Raw genomic sequence first — 16,056 nt, 5'->3', positions numbered from 1 at the left:
TTTACTAAAGTAAATTTGCATGCAAGTTGGAAAAATTTTGCATTTCATTGACCAGCTTTATTGAATGATGGTCGTAGAGATGAACAACCAACCCAACTACTGCTTAGGCTGTGCTTAGTACAACCAACAGGCAAAGCATGACCACGTGATGTGTTTCTCCACCAGACCCGCTACAAGGAGTCGTGGAAACAGCTGCGGGACGGAGGGTACAAGCTGAAGCTGGATGCCATTCTGTTCCAAGCCGCCAAAGCATCTGGGGAAATAATTAGTGATGTGAGTTCTCGCTGTGCATTCTACGTCCCAGCTGAATGTTAATTAACTACTGAAATCACGCAGAAGACAGCCTGTAATGAACCTGAAATCTCTATAGACATCAGGCTAAATTGACCCAGAGTTACTCCCAGCCCACACGCTTCACCTATGGCTGTACAGTCTTTTAGTTTTAAAGAGACTGTCTTCATCACTTTTCATTTAAAAGGAAAAAAACATACCTGGCTACTGTTGCAATTCTCTGCCTAGAACATCATGCAGCCAAACGGCACTCCTAGTTTGCCTGATAAGCGTGCAGTTCAGCCATCTGTGAAAAAAAGGCAGGCTGCAATGATTTCCAAGCAGCTATTCTCCTTTAGGATGCAAAAGGAAGTTCCTCTGTCCCCTCACTGTATTTACAAAGGCTAACAGTTTCCTGCCCACCTTTTTTGTCACCTTGACCCTAGCTGACCCATCCTAACTGCCTGGGGTCACCTTTCATCCTTCCAGGTCATGTCCTCCTCCTGCTTATCTCTGCCCAGCACTGGAGGTCACTTGACCAGAATAGGACACATAGGTAGCCCCTTTTCCCCGATAAAAACAACACTGTGACACCTGCTTGTAAGCCTTCGAACAGGGTCCTTCTCCTTATGTCTCATACCTGTTCATGCACCTCCATTACCGCACACCCATCCTATGGATCTCAGTGAACTCAACTTGCCTAATCTCCATGCTCCCATCCAGTGACTGACTAAACATTTCCTTGTACTCCTACTTTTCTGCGTGATCTGGTTTGCATGTATTCCTGTATTGTCTTATTGCTGTATGTCACGCCTAAATATTGTCTGTAACCTTTACTAATGTCCAGTGCTGCGTAATATGTTGGCGCTTTATAAATACAATAAATAAATAAAATTTGTCCAGGAATGACCATGTCCAACTCTTCTCATATTCTGTCTTTTCAGCTGAAGTATAAGGAGGAGTTTGAAAAGTCCAAAGGAAAGATGATTGGTCTGCGGAGACTGGAGGATGATATGAATCTTTCTCATTCTGTTTATGCATCTTCTCTGCTCAGTGAGGTAAATTGTCTTGGATGTGGCCTACTACTGTACAGAAAATTATAATCGGTTATGCTGAGTTTAGAATACTACTTAATAGTGATAAGCGCAAATTGCACTAATGGTAACATCGCATCGTAATTTGCAATTGTGTAATGCAAAATTTTGGGAAAAATCTTGATTTCCTTTATAACTGTAATCTGGAACTGTAATGTCACAATTTTGTGTAATTTTTGTGCCAATTCCGTGCCAACTTCAGCGGTTAATAGCAAAACCCATCTACATGCTATTTTCACCAAAATTGCTACATATGTTAAAGAGACACTGAAGCGAAAAAAAAATTATGATATTATGATTTGTATGTGTAGTACAGCTAAGAAATAAAACATTAAGATCAGATACATCAGTCTAATTGTTTCCAGTACAGGAAGAGTTGAGAAACTCCAGTTGTTATCTGTACGCAAAAAAGCTATTAAGCTCTCCGACTAAGTTAGTCGTGGAGAGGGCTGTTATCTGACTTTTATTATCTCAACTGTAATTGAACTGTTTACTTTTCCTCTGCCAGAGGAGAGTTCATTACTTCACCGACTGCTCTGAAAGACTCATTTTGAATGCTGAGTGTTGTGTAATCTGCACATATTATAGAATGATGCAATGTTAGAAAAAACACTATATACCTGAAAGTAAAAGTATGAGAATATTTTCTTTGCTGCTAATCTTCTAGTAATTATTCATAGTACACAACCAATTCATTATATCATATTTTTTTTTTTCGCTTCAGTGTCTCTTTAACCTCTTGACGACCAGCTAACGCCGATTGGCGTAAACTGGTCGTCTGCGGGTTACCATGGAAACGGCCGCTTGATCGAGCGGCCTTTCCATGTCAGTCCACGGAGGGTGTCTCCGTGAACAGCCGGAGAGCCGCCGATGGCGGCTCTCCGGCAAAATGTAAACAGGCGGGGAAGAAATCCCCGCTGTTTACATCATACGGCGCTGCTGCGCAGCAGCGCCGTAAGGCAGATCGGCGATCCCCGGCCTCTAATTGGCCGGGGATCGCCGGCATATGATAGGCTGAAGCCTATCCTTCAATGCGCAGGACGGAAATCCGTCCTGCACAGCACACAGGGGAAGGGAGAGGGAGGGAGCGGGCGAGAAGGCGGAAAGCGCTGCGGAGGGGGGCTTTGAAGAGTCCCCCCCCCCCCCCCGCTAAGCAACTGCAGCCGGCGGCGATCAGACCCCCCCAGCAGGACATCCCCCTAGTGGGGAAAAAAGGGGGGTAGTCTGATCGCCCTGCTGCACTCCTGATCGGTGCTGCAGGCTGTAGAGCCCACGCAGCACCGATCAGTGTAAAATCCCCTGGTCGGCAAGTGGTTAAAGAGAGAAGTGGGAACAAGTCAAAACCTTTTTTCAAAAAAGTCTTTATAGTTTTGTAGAAAAATCGATTTTAAAAATGCAAATACTTTTTGAAAAAATGTTTTAACTTATTCCCACTCTTCTCTTTAACTTATGTAGCAATTTTGGTGACAATATAATGTATGGAGGCTTTGTATTAACCGCTTAAGTCGACACTAAATTACAAGAAATAACAAATGTATTACATGAAATCAATTGAATGTCCAAATTGTAATTGCGTATAGTTGTAATTGCGAAAATTTACACAAAATTTTGCGTACTTAGATCATGATCGTCACTACTACTTAAAGGGAGTCTGAAGTGAAAATAAAACATATACTTGCCTAAGGAGAGGGAAGACTCTTTGGGTCCTCATGGTCTCCGCTTTCCCCGCAGGCTCCCCAGGTAGCAAGCTCTGATCGGTCGGAAACTGCTCTCTTCTGCTTCTGGTGGGCTTTGGCAGTCTTCGGAAAGCACTCGGGCTCCCGAAGACAGGCCACTCTGTACTGCGCACTCGCAAGGGCTCTCACTCACGTGTGCGCAGTACAGAGCCACCTGTCTTCGGGAGCCCGAGCAGTGGGTATTGTGAACTGGGTATCCAGCACTGGAACGCGAGGACCGTGAGGAGAACAGGAAGGCTCTAGAGGACCCAGAGCCTTCCCTCTCCTTAGGGGAGTATCTGATTTTGATTTTTATTTCCGCTTCAGATTATTTTTAACTCTCTTACATCAAGGACATCCCAGCTGAAGGGGAAAAGTTAAGTTTTACTTGGGGCTTCTTCCAGCCCTTAGCAGCCTATCTGGTCCCTCAGTGCAGTTCAGCTGCCCGCCAGTTTGTGTAGCTTTTCCAAAAGGTCCCCATGCACAGCTGTGGTCGCTGACTTTTGTCCACCATGATCTGTTCCTTGTCACTGCAGCTACATACTCCTGCTAGATCTTCATTGCCCAAACCAACTGACTAGAGGATCTATATACATGTGTTCCTTGACTTTGCATCCTCCTCTGCAGCTGTTTGCTAGATTGGACAACAGTCGGCCAAGCATTTTGTCGCTTGCACAGGGGCAGCAAATGTTTTCCATTTAACAGATAAATTGTAAAAACATCAGTTTGCTTATTTTCTCAACCCTTAGGATATTAACCGATTTCCTCAATTTGTCCCTTGTACAGGTACAGTATAAGAAAGGATTTGAGAAGAGTAAGTCTGAGTTTCACCTGCCCATGGATATGGTGAATCTGGTGCATGCCAGAAAGGCTCAGGCACTGGCCAGTGACCAGGACTACAGGCATTTGCTGCATCAGTACACGGCGCTAGCTGATGACCTGCAACTGCTGAACGCCAAGCGGGCCTATCAGCTGCAGAGCGAGGTACGTTCATTAGAAGCAATTAAACTAAACACTTAGGAGCTTGTTTTACCTAAAAACTATATAACATGTCTGTTATTGTTTTTCCTTTCTTCCTCTATGCTGCATTTTCCAGAACCAGTACCGGTCTGATCTGAACTTTATGAGAGGCGTGGGCTGCATCATCCCAGGATCTCTGGACATAGAGGAGAAGAAGAGAGCCTCAGAACTGATCAGTGAGGTAATCAAGGCTGCCTATTGAAGGCCAGAGTCTCCCACAACCAATATTCCATCTCTCCATAGAATCACATAGTGGTTTATTACTGTATTTTTGGGACTATAAGACTCACTTTCTCCCCCAAAAGTGGGGGGAAAAAAGTCACTGCGTCTTATAGTCCAAATGCAGGGAGTTCCTGCCTTGTGAACACCTGCCAATATGAACCTCCAACCTGCCACAATGTCGGGGACTCCCTGTACTGTGCCCATGCAGAGAAGGACACGGGACAAACTGATTACACAGGGGGACACATGGGGGATAGAGGAGGACACGGGGACACAAAAGGTACAAGGGGACATAAAGTACAAAGGGGGCATAAACCACAAGATGCCCCTTCACCACGAAAGCACCAGGTTTAGTATATATTTTTGTCCCTGGTTTTTGTCTTCTAAACTTAGGGGCGTCTTATTGTCGGGGAGCATCTTATAGTCCGAAAAATATGGTATGTGCTCTGAGGACTTAAAGAAAGAGATCTCACCATGAAATCTCCCTGCTTAATTTTTTTTTTTTTTTACAAATATGGTTTATTGAAAATTGCAGAAAAAGAACACAAGTCTGCAGAATAATAAAAAAAAAGAACATGAGTCTGCAGAATTATATACTCGCATATAAGCCTAATTTTTCAGCACAAAAACGTGCTGAAAAGTTACCCCCCTCGACTTATATGTGAGTCAGTGGAGCAGAACGGATGGTGGAGCAGGTTTTGTTACTCAGAGGATTGTAAGTATTGTGCACTAGGGACAATTGGCTCCCTGTTGTGTTTGCACCCCCCATCCCCTGCAACATGGTGTGCAGAATGTGCTGCTCAAGGCTACCTGTGTCCCCTGGCTTGTGGAGCAGAGCGTGCAAGCAATGTGTCAGTGGTGCAATGATCAGGGATTCTTCCTGTGTGGCAATCGCTGTGTCTCATATCTTTTATGCCATCTAGTAGTTTCTTGAGACACAGCTGTATCATCCTTGGGGCAGATCTGGCAATAAGGAGGGGGCTGACTTTTATAGTGGGCACATCTGGCTAGTGTGGAGGGGGTTGTACTGGGGAGGTTGCTTATACTCTAGTCAATCACTTTTTCCTGTTTTCTGAGGGAGAAGTGGGTACCTCGGCTTATATGCGAGTATATACGGTAAATAAGGGTACTGGTAAATAACAGCATACATTGCAAGAATAGCATGTGGTCAACCTAGTATACAGCTGAGCTATCACCAGCATTTAACCAGCTGACCTTAGTAAAAGAACATTGCCATGAATTAATGTTTACAAACATTCAACATCTTGCTTATAACATCATTCATGATTTGAAACACTACGGAGCAGATTCTTTACCCCCCCGGAGATGAGATTCTTTATAGTGGACCTGAACTCTTGCACAGGATAGAAGGCAAGCTAAACTATCTAAAATGCATACAGGATGCATTTTTCGGTCAAATCCCCCTTTATCTGTGACTAATCACCACTGTAATTTGATCTGTCTGCTCAGGAATCTCCACTGCTACAGCAGAGCAGCTAATTTGCAAACGCAGGATGTTAACAATATGTCTGCTTCCATGAAGCAGGAAGTAGACACACTGCAGATTTATCGCAGGATTTGTATCAACTGTAACAAAAATGTTTTTCTGTAAAGGTTACTATGCTGTTGCTTATCTTTTAGAGCAGAGAGGAAGTTCTGAGTAAAGATCCGCATTAAGTGCAGTAAGATGATGACTATGCATATTAGAGCAAGGGAAAAAATGTGTAAGCAGAAAACAGGTAGGAAGAAAAAGGTGAGAAAAAAAGAACAGGACAAAGAAAAAAGGAGGTTGGGTTTAGAGCATTATGGATCCTGACTCACATGATTTAGGGTATAAAAAATCAAAGGAAGGAACGTCAAGGATTGGAGCTTCGTTAAAGGAGCACTGCAGTCAAAATTTGGAAAATTTAAAACGCATACGTACACATACATTTGTCGCAGAGTAAATGCATCATCATTATTTTTTTTTAATTCCTGGGTAGCTGTCAGTTACAGTAGATATTATAAAGTGACAGCTCTAAATTTTGAACTAGTCCATCTCCTCATGGGGATACTTAGTTTATTTTTATTGTTTGAAAAGTACTTCCTTGAAAGGAGGTGTATAAACATAGCAGTCAGTTGTGCCACTATTCTGGCTGCTGGGCTATGCCACTGTCATTCAATGAGTGACTGAAAATAAGAGAACTCCTGAGAATCCCACATGAGGAGATGGGACTAGTCCAAAATCTCATAGCACCCAACTGTCTTTTGGAGGGACAGACCCTCTTTGGGAACCAATTACCTCTGTCCCTCTTTCTTTCTCATTTGTCCCCATTTCAGGACTGATGTACAAATGGAAATATATCTTAGTTTTTCTTCGTTTTAACATTTGAAAATACTGATGATAGTACAGCGGACCAGTGTGGTCTGAATGATAAAACTACATCTTTTGGTTCTGAATTCTTTGTGATATGCATGGTGAGGGGTGTGGTGGAGGTGTGGCTAGAGGAATGGCAGTCTTAAAGAGAACCCGAGGTGGGAATGAAAATGTAAAAAAGATCAATGCTACCTGATCCGGGGGGCCTGGGCAGATCAAGTAGCCACCATTCCAGCTGCTCTCCACCGCTTCTGTGCCCTGCAAACATTTAGTTTCATTTTCATGACCGCTGGGGTCACAACGCTGAAAGAACAGTGTGCTGACAGAGCAGTGTGCTGGAAGGTGGGAGAGCTGCAGGGGGCGTGGCCGGGGAGAGAGCTGCCCAATGGCAACGTTGGAAGGCCTGCAGGAACAGTGGGTGTTTAAGCAGGCAATACCTCCTCCCTTACCCTCCGGAATAGCTACAATCATTGCCGCTAATTTCTAGGGGTTATAGCTTGACGGAGGGGGGGAGGGGGGCAAAGAATGGCGTGGGGGGACACAGAGGCATGTCCTGCAGCAGGCAACATGCCTCTGTGTCCCATCTGCTCTCCACACACTGCCTCGGGTACTCTTCACAGTGTCCCTCTCTCTTATTTTAAAAAGTTGAAAGGTATGAATTCTGTTGGTAAGTTTGTTCTATCATATGCATACTGTAGTGACCGCTACATATAAAGTATCTCCAGATGCCCACTTCCTGTAGGAGGAAGACACTAGAGACCCTTCCTTGTTCTCTATCATTTTTAAACTAGTTTTTTTTTTATTTATTTATTTTTTTATCTGACAGGGGTTTCTTTTTTTGTTATTTTTCTTCATATACCTCTCTGAAGGTGATATATATTAACCACTTGCCGACCGCACGCTTATACCGTGCGTCGGCAAAGTGGCAGCTGCAGGACCAGCGACGCAGTACTGCGTCGCCAGCTGCAGGCTGATTAATCAGGAAGCAGCCGCTCGCGCGAGCGGCTGCTTCCTGTCAATTCACGGCGGGGGGCTCCGTGAATAGCCTGCGGGCCGCCGATGGCGGCTCGCAGGCTAAATGTAAACACAAGCGGAAATAATCCGCTTTGTTTACATTGTACGGCGCTGCTGCGCAGCAGCGCCATAAGGCAGATCGCCGATCCCCGGCCAATCAGCGGCCGGGGATCGCCGCCATGTGACAGAGGACGTCCTGTCACTGGCTGCACAGGACGGATAGCGTCCTGTGCAGCCCGGATCACTGGGGGGACAGGTAGGAGAGGGAGGGGGAGGGAATGTCGCCGCGGAGGGGGGCTTTGAGGTGCCCCCCCCCGCAACATGCCACCAGCAGGAGCGATCAGACCCCCCCTGCACATCATCCCCATAGGGGGGAAAAAAGGGGGGCGATCTGATCGCTCTGCGTGCCCGCTGATCTGTGCTGGGGCCTGCAGAGCCCACCCAGCACAGATCCCATCAAACAGCGCTGGTCCTTAAGGGGGGGTAAAGGGTGGGTCCTCAAGTGGTTAATATTCACCTCTTTGATTGCAGACTAAATACAGACAGCAGCCACATCATCTGAAATACACGACTGTCGCTGACTCTGTGGACCTGGAGCACGCCAAGTTCAGCAACAAGATAACCAATGAGGTAAGTCCATAATCCTGGACTCTGCAGCTACATCTGAGCCAAAGCTGGAGGGATTCCTTTATGTTTATACCTCTTGTTCTGCCCACATATTGAAGACTGCAATATGAGATCACATGACATACCTGAAGCCTGTGCTCTCAATCATTGAAGCACACCTGAAGCGAGAGGGATATTCAAGTGTGTGATTCAGACACTACTGCAGCCAAGTACACACATTCAATCTTGACCAATTTTACCACTTCCATGTAGTATGAGCGCTTACTTACACACTCTGTTCAAAGTCTACTTGCGGACCGTGGTGTTAAACCCCCCTGAAGACCAAGCCATTTTTCTTAAATTGGGCCATTGCAGCTTTAAGGGCTCGCTACACAACTCAGCACACAATTCCCCCCCACCCCCCCCCCCCCCCCCTTCCCCTTTTCTCCCCACCAATAGAGCTCTCTGGTAGGGTCTGATCACTCCCCCAGTGTTTATTTATTTTAATAAATATTTATGTTCTTCTTTAAAAATGCATTTTACTATTTATTTATTAACTTTTTCTTAAATTCCTCCCTCCCCCCAGCCAGACAATCATGGCGATCAGCTCTCATAGGCTTCAGCCTATGACAGCCGATTGCTCTCCGTGTCCCAGGGGGACAGCGGTGTCACAAGGCTGTCCCCAGCACAGCGCTGCCTTAGATCGCAGCGCTGTACTATGTGAGACGGCAAATCCCCATTGAAAGCCGTTCACGCCAATTGGCGTGGAGCGGTCGGCAAGTAGTTAAAATCAGTTGGACCTTAAACTACATGAAAATGGTCACATTGGCCAATCAAGATTGGATGTGTGTACCAGGCTTCAAACCATAAACTGAATCCATAACCAACTGCTTTGTAGTAAGAGACTTTGTTGGATCACTTGACTCTTTTGCCATTCTCTGGTCTCATTGCTAACCTGTGATGCTACCTGCAAACAATGGTGATAATTTACAAGTGCTGTTATTTCCTGTGCAGAGACTGTACAAGGCAGCTGGGGAGGACCTCCTGCATCATTACACCACTGTTGTGGAATTACCAGAGCACATTCGGGCCAGACTCAACGCCTCCAACCTCAGCGATGTGAGTAATTACCTTTTGTATAGGTCTGTCTGCGTCAGCTAGTCATCCTCACCACGACCATTCAGGGTTACGCTAGACCTGAGCTGTGTTAGTCATCTCCTGGTACTTTTTTAGAAACAGTGTCAGCTCACAAAGTACATACAGATGAGGCCCACAAACATGATTAAGGCAGCATTTCCCACAAATATCATATTGTTGAGGTAGCATGTCCTCCGAATAAAATGGTCACGTCTCTCACACTCAGCTTTTCGAGGCTCTTGCTGACTCTTGTCCTACTCCTCTTGCTCTTCACATAAGTGCCCTTTCTAATTAGTGCTCTTCACAGGGCCCTTTCTAGACTTTCTGCTGCCTCAAGCAAACTTTTGAGGATGCATGCCTACCCCACTCCACCCACCCTGGAAACGCTGATATATATACCCCACCCCATCATACATACCTTACATCATATATACCCTCAAATAAACCCCATCACCAGCGAGAGATCACCATGGCCAGTCTGAGGTGCCAATCGCTGCACTCAATCAGTAGGAGTGACCTATTCGATGTCCCTGCTACTGTTTGAGTGCAGTGATTGGCCCGATGAAGATACTTTGGTCCCACCAGTGAGACCATCATCACCAGTTAGCAAAAGGAGCAGTGGAAGGCTGTGAATGGCCAGTCTGGTGCCAGCCTGACTGGTCACGACAGGTGCCACCGGTCGAATGAGGATGGGGATGCATGGATGAGGAGGGTAGCATGTGTGCCAGGAAGGCAGGCTGGAGAGGAGGCAGGCGCCAGGTGGCCCAAACTGTTTGTTCAAATGCCACACCCTAGATTTTTCCATCTTAATCAGGTGGCTTCATGGTAAGTCCGCCCCTGGTCGCAGAATCACAGAAAAAGTTGAACAGTGGGGAACCCAGCGAATTGAGTCAATGGAACCCAGCCATGTGATGGGCGTCAACTGCTATTCTGCAACCATACAGAAAAGCATTTTGCTACCTTCAGTGGCATTTCCTGTCCTTCGGCCCCATTTCAACTTAATCATTTTCTGCCATAGGGGTGGGAGGGACAAGGTCATTGACCAAGTGTTTCTATGGCTAGGAGCCCCCCAGCAACGTTTGGTTGTGGAGCTTGATGGTTGAAATACTTCCAGGTGTAGTGTTGTGTAATCTAGCAAAAGAGGGCCTTGGGAAGCTCAGATCCAGATGACTCTGTATTGCACACTACGGTGTGTTTGGGAAAATCCAACTTTATATTTTGCATGTTGAACAGAGTAAACTATAGCAATCCCCCCAGAGGAAGTGTGACATCCATCTATTACTCTGATCTTCATCTGCAGATAAAGTACCGGGAGTCCTGGCTCACAGCTCGGGCCCAGGGCCACAAGCTGACCATGGAAGCTCTCCAGTTCCAGGCCGCCAAGTCCTCCGGAACACTCGCCAGCGATGTAAGTACAAGACACAAACAGCGGCTTACAGAAGGATTCAAAGGCATCCCCTGATTCTGCAGGACGTTGCAGCATATGTGCTTGTTGGGATGGGGATCTCTCTATTTCTGGCTGTGTACTAAAGGATTTCCATAGTGGTGAAAGCCAGAGCACTGCATTCCATGCCTGGCTTCTCTCCATCTTTTGCTGCACAATGACATAATGATTCTCTCAATATATAAACCCCAATCTGCAACCTACAAAATACCAGTGCAGTAAACCTGATGGGAGAATACATTACTAACCAGGCTCCTTTTCTTTATTATTTTGCTGCCTGAAAGAGTTAATTTCCAGGCATGGAAGTGACAGCTTCTGTCATGTTGGTACTTTGTCGGGGATGTAGAAGACCTCACTGACAAGCACATTACAGCCATAAAAGTTTTCCTGGTAGACTACAACTTCTGAGGGCAGGGGAGAGATAGAAAAAAGTCAATACTTCCTGTATTTTAACTCTGGGACACTTAATAGGCTGCCATTGAGCAGAGACAATAAAACCTTCAATCTACTTAGTAAATGTTTAAATATAAAATAAAACCATGGAATATCTAAAAAAAGGTAATTTTTAAGAGTAGGAGAATTAAAAAAAAAAGTCATAATTGTGTACCTCGTCAGTTTATTTTCACCTTAGGTTCACGTTAAAAGAAACCAGAGACAGCTATAATGTGGGTATTTATACTCACCTGGGGCTTCCTCCAGCTACATGAGGTGCGTTGGCTTCCTCGCCATCCTCTCCAGCCACTCCATTGTCTTGTAATCCCTGGGTAGTTTGGGAGTACTGCACAGTCGCAGAATGCTCCATGGTGCAGGAGTGCAGCGGGTGTGTCTGCGCGGCCAAGCCAAGCATGCACAGAAGCACACGACTGGCCAGATTACCGGGGAGATTACAAGTGAATGAAGCGGCCAGAGAGGACAGGGAGAGAGCCCATGCACCTCATGTAGCTGGAGGAAACCCCAGGTAAGTATAAATGCCCATATTATAGTAGTCTCTGGTACACTTTAAATCAAGTAGTAGAAGGTTGACTAGTTCTGGAGACTGCAGAGGATGCTATTCCACAGACAGTGATGGGAGACTTGGGTTGAGTTTTCTTTTTTTAAGTCATACATTTGTAATAGCTGTAAATTAGATCTCTAATTCCTGGATCACCAAGAACCGAGGTGAATTGCCTAAAAGCTCTTCAACTTTTGATAGAAGACTCCTTATAGCATTATCATTTGTGATCTCCACCTGCAGTACAACTACAAACATGATTATGTCTCGGAGAAAGGGAAGCACATCGGCTCGCGGAGTATTCTGGATGATCCCAAGATGCTGCACTGCCTCCGTGTGGCCAAACTGCAGAGCGAGCGCCAGTACAAGATGGATTCCAAGCACCTCCGCTCCCAGTATCATCTTCCCACTGACATGATGGATCTGGTCCATGCCAGGAGAGCTCAGGCACTAGCAAGCGACCAGGACTACAAAATGCTTCTTCACCATTACACAGCAGAGCCAGAGGACCTGAAACTCCAATGGGCCAAGAGGGCTCACCAGCTGCAGAGTGAGGTATGGGGGGCAAGGGACTCGGGGGGGGGGGGGGGGGGGGGGGAGAGAGACTTCAGCAGAGAGAGAAACCATTCCAGTCTGTTTACTACACTATACACTGGGAGGAAGAATGGAATACTCTGTTCGATGACTCTAAAAATGTTGAGTGCCTAAAGATGGCTTGAATTGAGAAATATGATAGCTACCATTTTAATCACCATCTAACCCATTCGCGTTCCGTCGTTTTCACTTGAGAAATGTTCACCTCCCATTCATTAGCCTATAACTTTATCACTACTTATCACAATGAACTGATCTATATCTTGTTTTTTCCGCCACCAATTAGGCTTTCTTTGGGGGGTACATTTTGCTAAGAGCCACTTTACTGTAAATGCATTTTAACAGGAAGAATAAGAAAAAAACGGAAAAAAATCATTATTTCTCAGTTTTCAGCCATTATAGTTTTAAAATAATACATGACTCCATAATTAAAACTCACGTATTGTATTTGCCCATATGTCCCGGTTATTACACCGTTAAAATTATGTCCCTATCACAATGTATGGCGACAATATTTTATTTGGAAATTTGGAAATAAAGGTGCATTTTTTCCGTTTTGCATCTATCACTATTTACAAGTTTAAAATAAAAAAATATAGAAATATATCATCTTTACGTTGATATTTAAAAAGTTTAGACCCTTAGGTAAATATTTACATGTTTTTTTTTTGTTTTTTTTATTGTAATGTTTTTTTTTTAATATTAACCACTTAAGCCCAACTGGACGAGATTTCTCGTCCAGTTGGGCTGCGCGCACTCCTGCGGGTCGCGCGCGCTCCCGCGGCCCCCCCCCCTTCCCCGTGTGCGCCCCCGCTGCTGGCCGCTAACCCACCGATCAGTGAAAGGGATTATAAATCCCTTTTGCTGATTGGACCCCCCCGGAGAAAAGCCGACAGCGTCTCTTCAGACGCTGCGGCTTTTCTGAGCTCTGGTCTCCTTTCTTCTGCCTGGGAGCGAGATCGATCGCTCCCAGGACTTTTTGATTCTGGCCATCTTGTGGCCAAATAGCAAATTACACCTAAAAAAAGATAAACATATGAATATATTAAAAAAAAACCCTGTTTACCTCCCACACCAAAAAATACCCACATACAAGTTTAAATTAAAAAAAAAAAAAAAATTACAATAATAAAAAACAAAAAACAAAACATAAATAGTTACCTAAGGGTCTGAACTTTTTAAATATGCATGTCAAAGGAGTATATCAATATGATTTAATAAATTATGGGCTTCTAAACAGTGATGGACGCAAAACGGAAAAAATGCACCTTTATTTCCAAATAAAATATTGTCGCCATACATTGTGATAGGGACATAATTTTAACGGTGAAATACCCGGGGCATATGGGCAAATACAATACGTGAGTTTTAATTATGGAGGCATGTATTATTTTAAAACTATAATGGCTGAAAACTGAGAAATAATGAATTTTTTCAATTTTTTTCTTATTCTTCCTGTTAAAATGCATTTACAGTAAAGTGGCTCTTAGCAAAATATACCACCCACAGAAAGCCTAATTGGTGGCGGAAAAAACAAGATATAGATCAATTAATTGTGATGAGTAGTGATAAAGTTATTGGCAAATGAATGGGGGGTGAAAGTTGCTCGGATGTAAAAAAATTTCAACCCTTCGGGCTTAAGTGGTTAAATATTTTATTTGGGTAGTTTTGGGAGGGTGGGATGTAAACAATAGGTTTATAATGTAAATGTGTGTTGATTTTTATTGTTTTTTACTTTTAGTTGTAGTATTACTTTTTGGCCACAAGATGGCAGCCATAAGTTTGTTTACATGACGTCACACTAAGCGTAACAAACGCTTAAAGCGACGCATGGGGGAGGTAACAGCCAGAAAAGGCGCAGCTTCCGAGAGAAGCTGTCGCTTTTTCAGCGGGGGAGAGGAATCAGTGATCGGGCACCATAGCCCGATTCACTGATTGCCTGGCTAACGAACCGCGGGCCGGGAGCGCACGTGCACGCGCGTGATCGGTCGCGGGAGCGCGCATGGTTCCTGGACGTAGTTTCTACATCCAGGAACCAAAATAGGTTAATATGTAATTTACCCAGCAGTCATGCTGATCTTTAGTCTACAGTAGTTTGTGCAGAAGGGCATAACTACAAGTCATGGGGCCCCCCAGCAAAACTTTGATTTGGGCTCTAAGTGTTCACAACCCTTCCTTTGCCTCTTCTTGGTGACCCTCAACAGCCCGTTGTTTAGGTGATACCTTTAATGACTAACTGTATAAGATTTCTTTGCAAGCTTTCAAAACTTTGTATGGCTCTGAATCCAGTTCTGAAACATGCCTGAAGAAGAAACTTAAAGTTTTGAAAGCTTGCAAAGAAATATTGTACAGTTAGTCATTAAAGGTGTAACCTATACAACGTTTATTGTTCTGTCTTCGGATTCTCTCCATGACCAATATCGGACCACACGCAACTGGCATCAGGATCTTCACAGCCTTAACATGTGTAGCCATAAAAACGCCTGATCTGTATCCAACAAAGGGAAAGTTGGTAGTGGCCCCCCTGCAGTCTCAGTGACTGCTTCCCCTAGTTACACCCCTGAGATTGTCACACACACATCCTAAACCAACATGCTGCCAATGAATAGGGGACACCTCATCTGCGGACTTATTCAGGGTAGGTAACTTAGGAAATATTAGAGGCAGAGGATGGACACGACAGCACCCTTTTAAAAATGCTATTTTTGCCAGCCTGTCAATGGCTGCTTCGGGACTATACTCAGTTCATATAGCCTTTTAGAGGCATATAGCCATTTATAAAAATATTTTTTTTATTCATGAAAAGGAGGACATATTTTTAATGTTTCAATCAGGATAATATGAAAATTGGTGCCATCCAACAGCAGACTTCTTTAAATTAAAAAAAAAAAACCCTAGTTGTTTTTTCTCTGTTACACCTGCTTGCCTTATAATAGTATAGGTGAATGACTTGCATGACTCCTCCCACTGCCCTGTAGCAAAGCCTAGCAGGGTCTTTCTGTTTGGACACTTATTGGAATTTCGGACTTGCATTTACTTTTCGTTTTATAAAGGGAATCGTGTACTTTAGACTTTTTAGCAGTTTCCAACGTTTAGGACGCAGAGACGTTTCCCCTCTTTATTCCAGTAAATGGCTGGCATCCAAGCTCCTGGACCCCCTTCCGCCCCCTGTACGGACGTGTGACAGCAGAGCTTTGCCCCCGCTGCATTTTGTGATGGCGGGATTGTCAGCGCTGAGTTTATTAGCCAGAATAAGGTCCTGTAATTGCTGGGAAATGACACTTTACATAACGCGCAGACGAAGTGATTAGCATCCCCATTATTAATTAAGCTCGGTGAAAAATAATACAACACAAGGAATTCTTGATGGGGAGAAACAAGCTCGCTTAATTCACTTGAGGTCTCTGTCTCGTATCAGACATGATCCATTATTTACCGACGCGTCGTGTGAACAAATGCAAACAGCTTCACTCCGAGGTTTGATGTGCATGGAAAATGAATAAGATCCAATTAAATTATTAATACAGATCAAAGACGCTCTTTATAACTCTAATCATCTTGGATTGAAAGTGTATCGTGCTGAAAAATGGATA

The 16,056-nt window shown here is 44.5% G+C and overlaps 1 protein-coding gene across 2 annotated transcripts in view; it reads left to right on the top strand.

The window, feature by feature from the left end:
- The window catches only part of NRAP (nebulin related anchoring protein), a 168,724-nt gene that overhangs the window by 123,756 nt on the left and 28,912 nt on the right, over positions 1-16,056 (top strand). For both annotated transcript variants that reach the window (XM_068257887.1, XM_068257886.1), the window contains 8 exons: positions 166-273; positions 1,215-1,328; positions 3,866-4,063; positions 4,176-4,280; positions 8,223-8,321; positions 9,312-9,416; positions 10,735-10,842; positions 12,113-12,424. In XM_068257887.1, the coding sequence (XP_068113988.1) occupies positions 166-273; positions 1,215-1,328; positions 3,866-4,063; positions 4,176-4,280; positions 8,223-8,321; positions 9,312-9,416; positions 10,735-10,842; positions 12,113-12,424 (1,149 nt within the window). The remainder of the gene's footprint in view (positions 1-165; positions 274-1,214; positions 1,329-3,865; positions 4,064-4,175; positions 4,281-8,222; positions 8,322-9,311; positions 9,417-10,734; positions 10,843-12,112; positions 12,425-16,056) is intronic.

This window comes from Hyperolius riggenbachi, chromosome 10 (assembly GCF_040937935.1).
Source record: "Hyperolius riggenbachi isolate aHypRig1 chromosome 10, aHypRig1.pri, whole genome shotgun sequence".
In the NCBI taxonomy this organism is placed as follows: domain Eukaryota; kingdom Metazoa; phylum Chordata; class Amphibia; order Anura; family Hyperoliidae; genus Hyperolius; species Hyperolius riggenbachi.
Note: the sequence above shows the minus strand (reverse complement) of the source record. Positions and strands in the feature narration are given on the sequence as shown.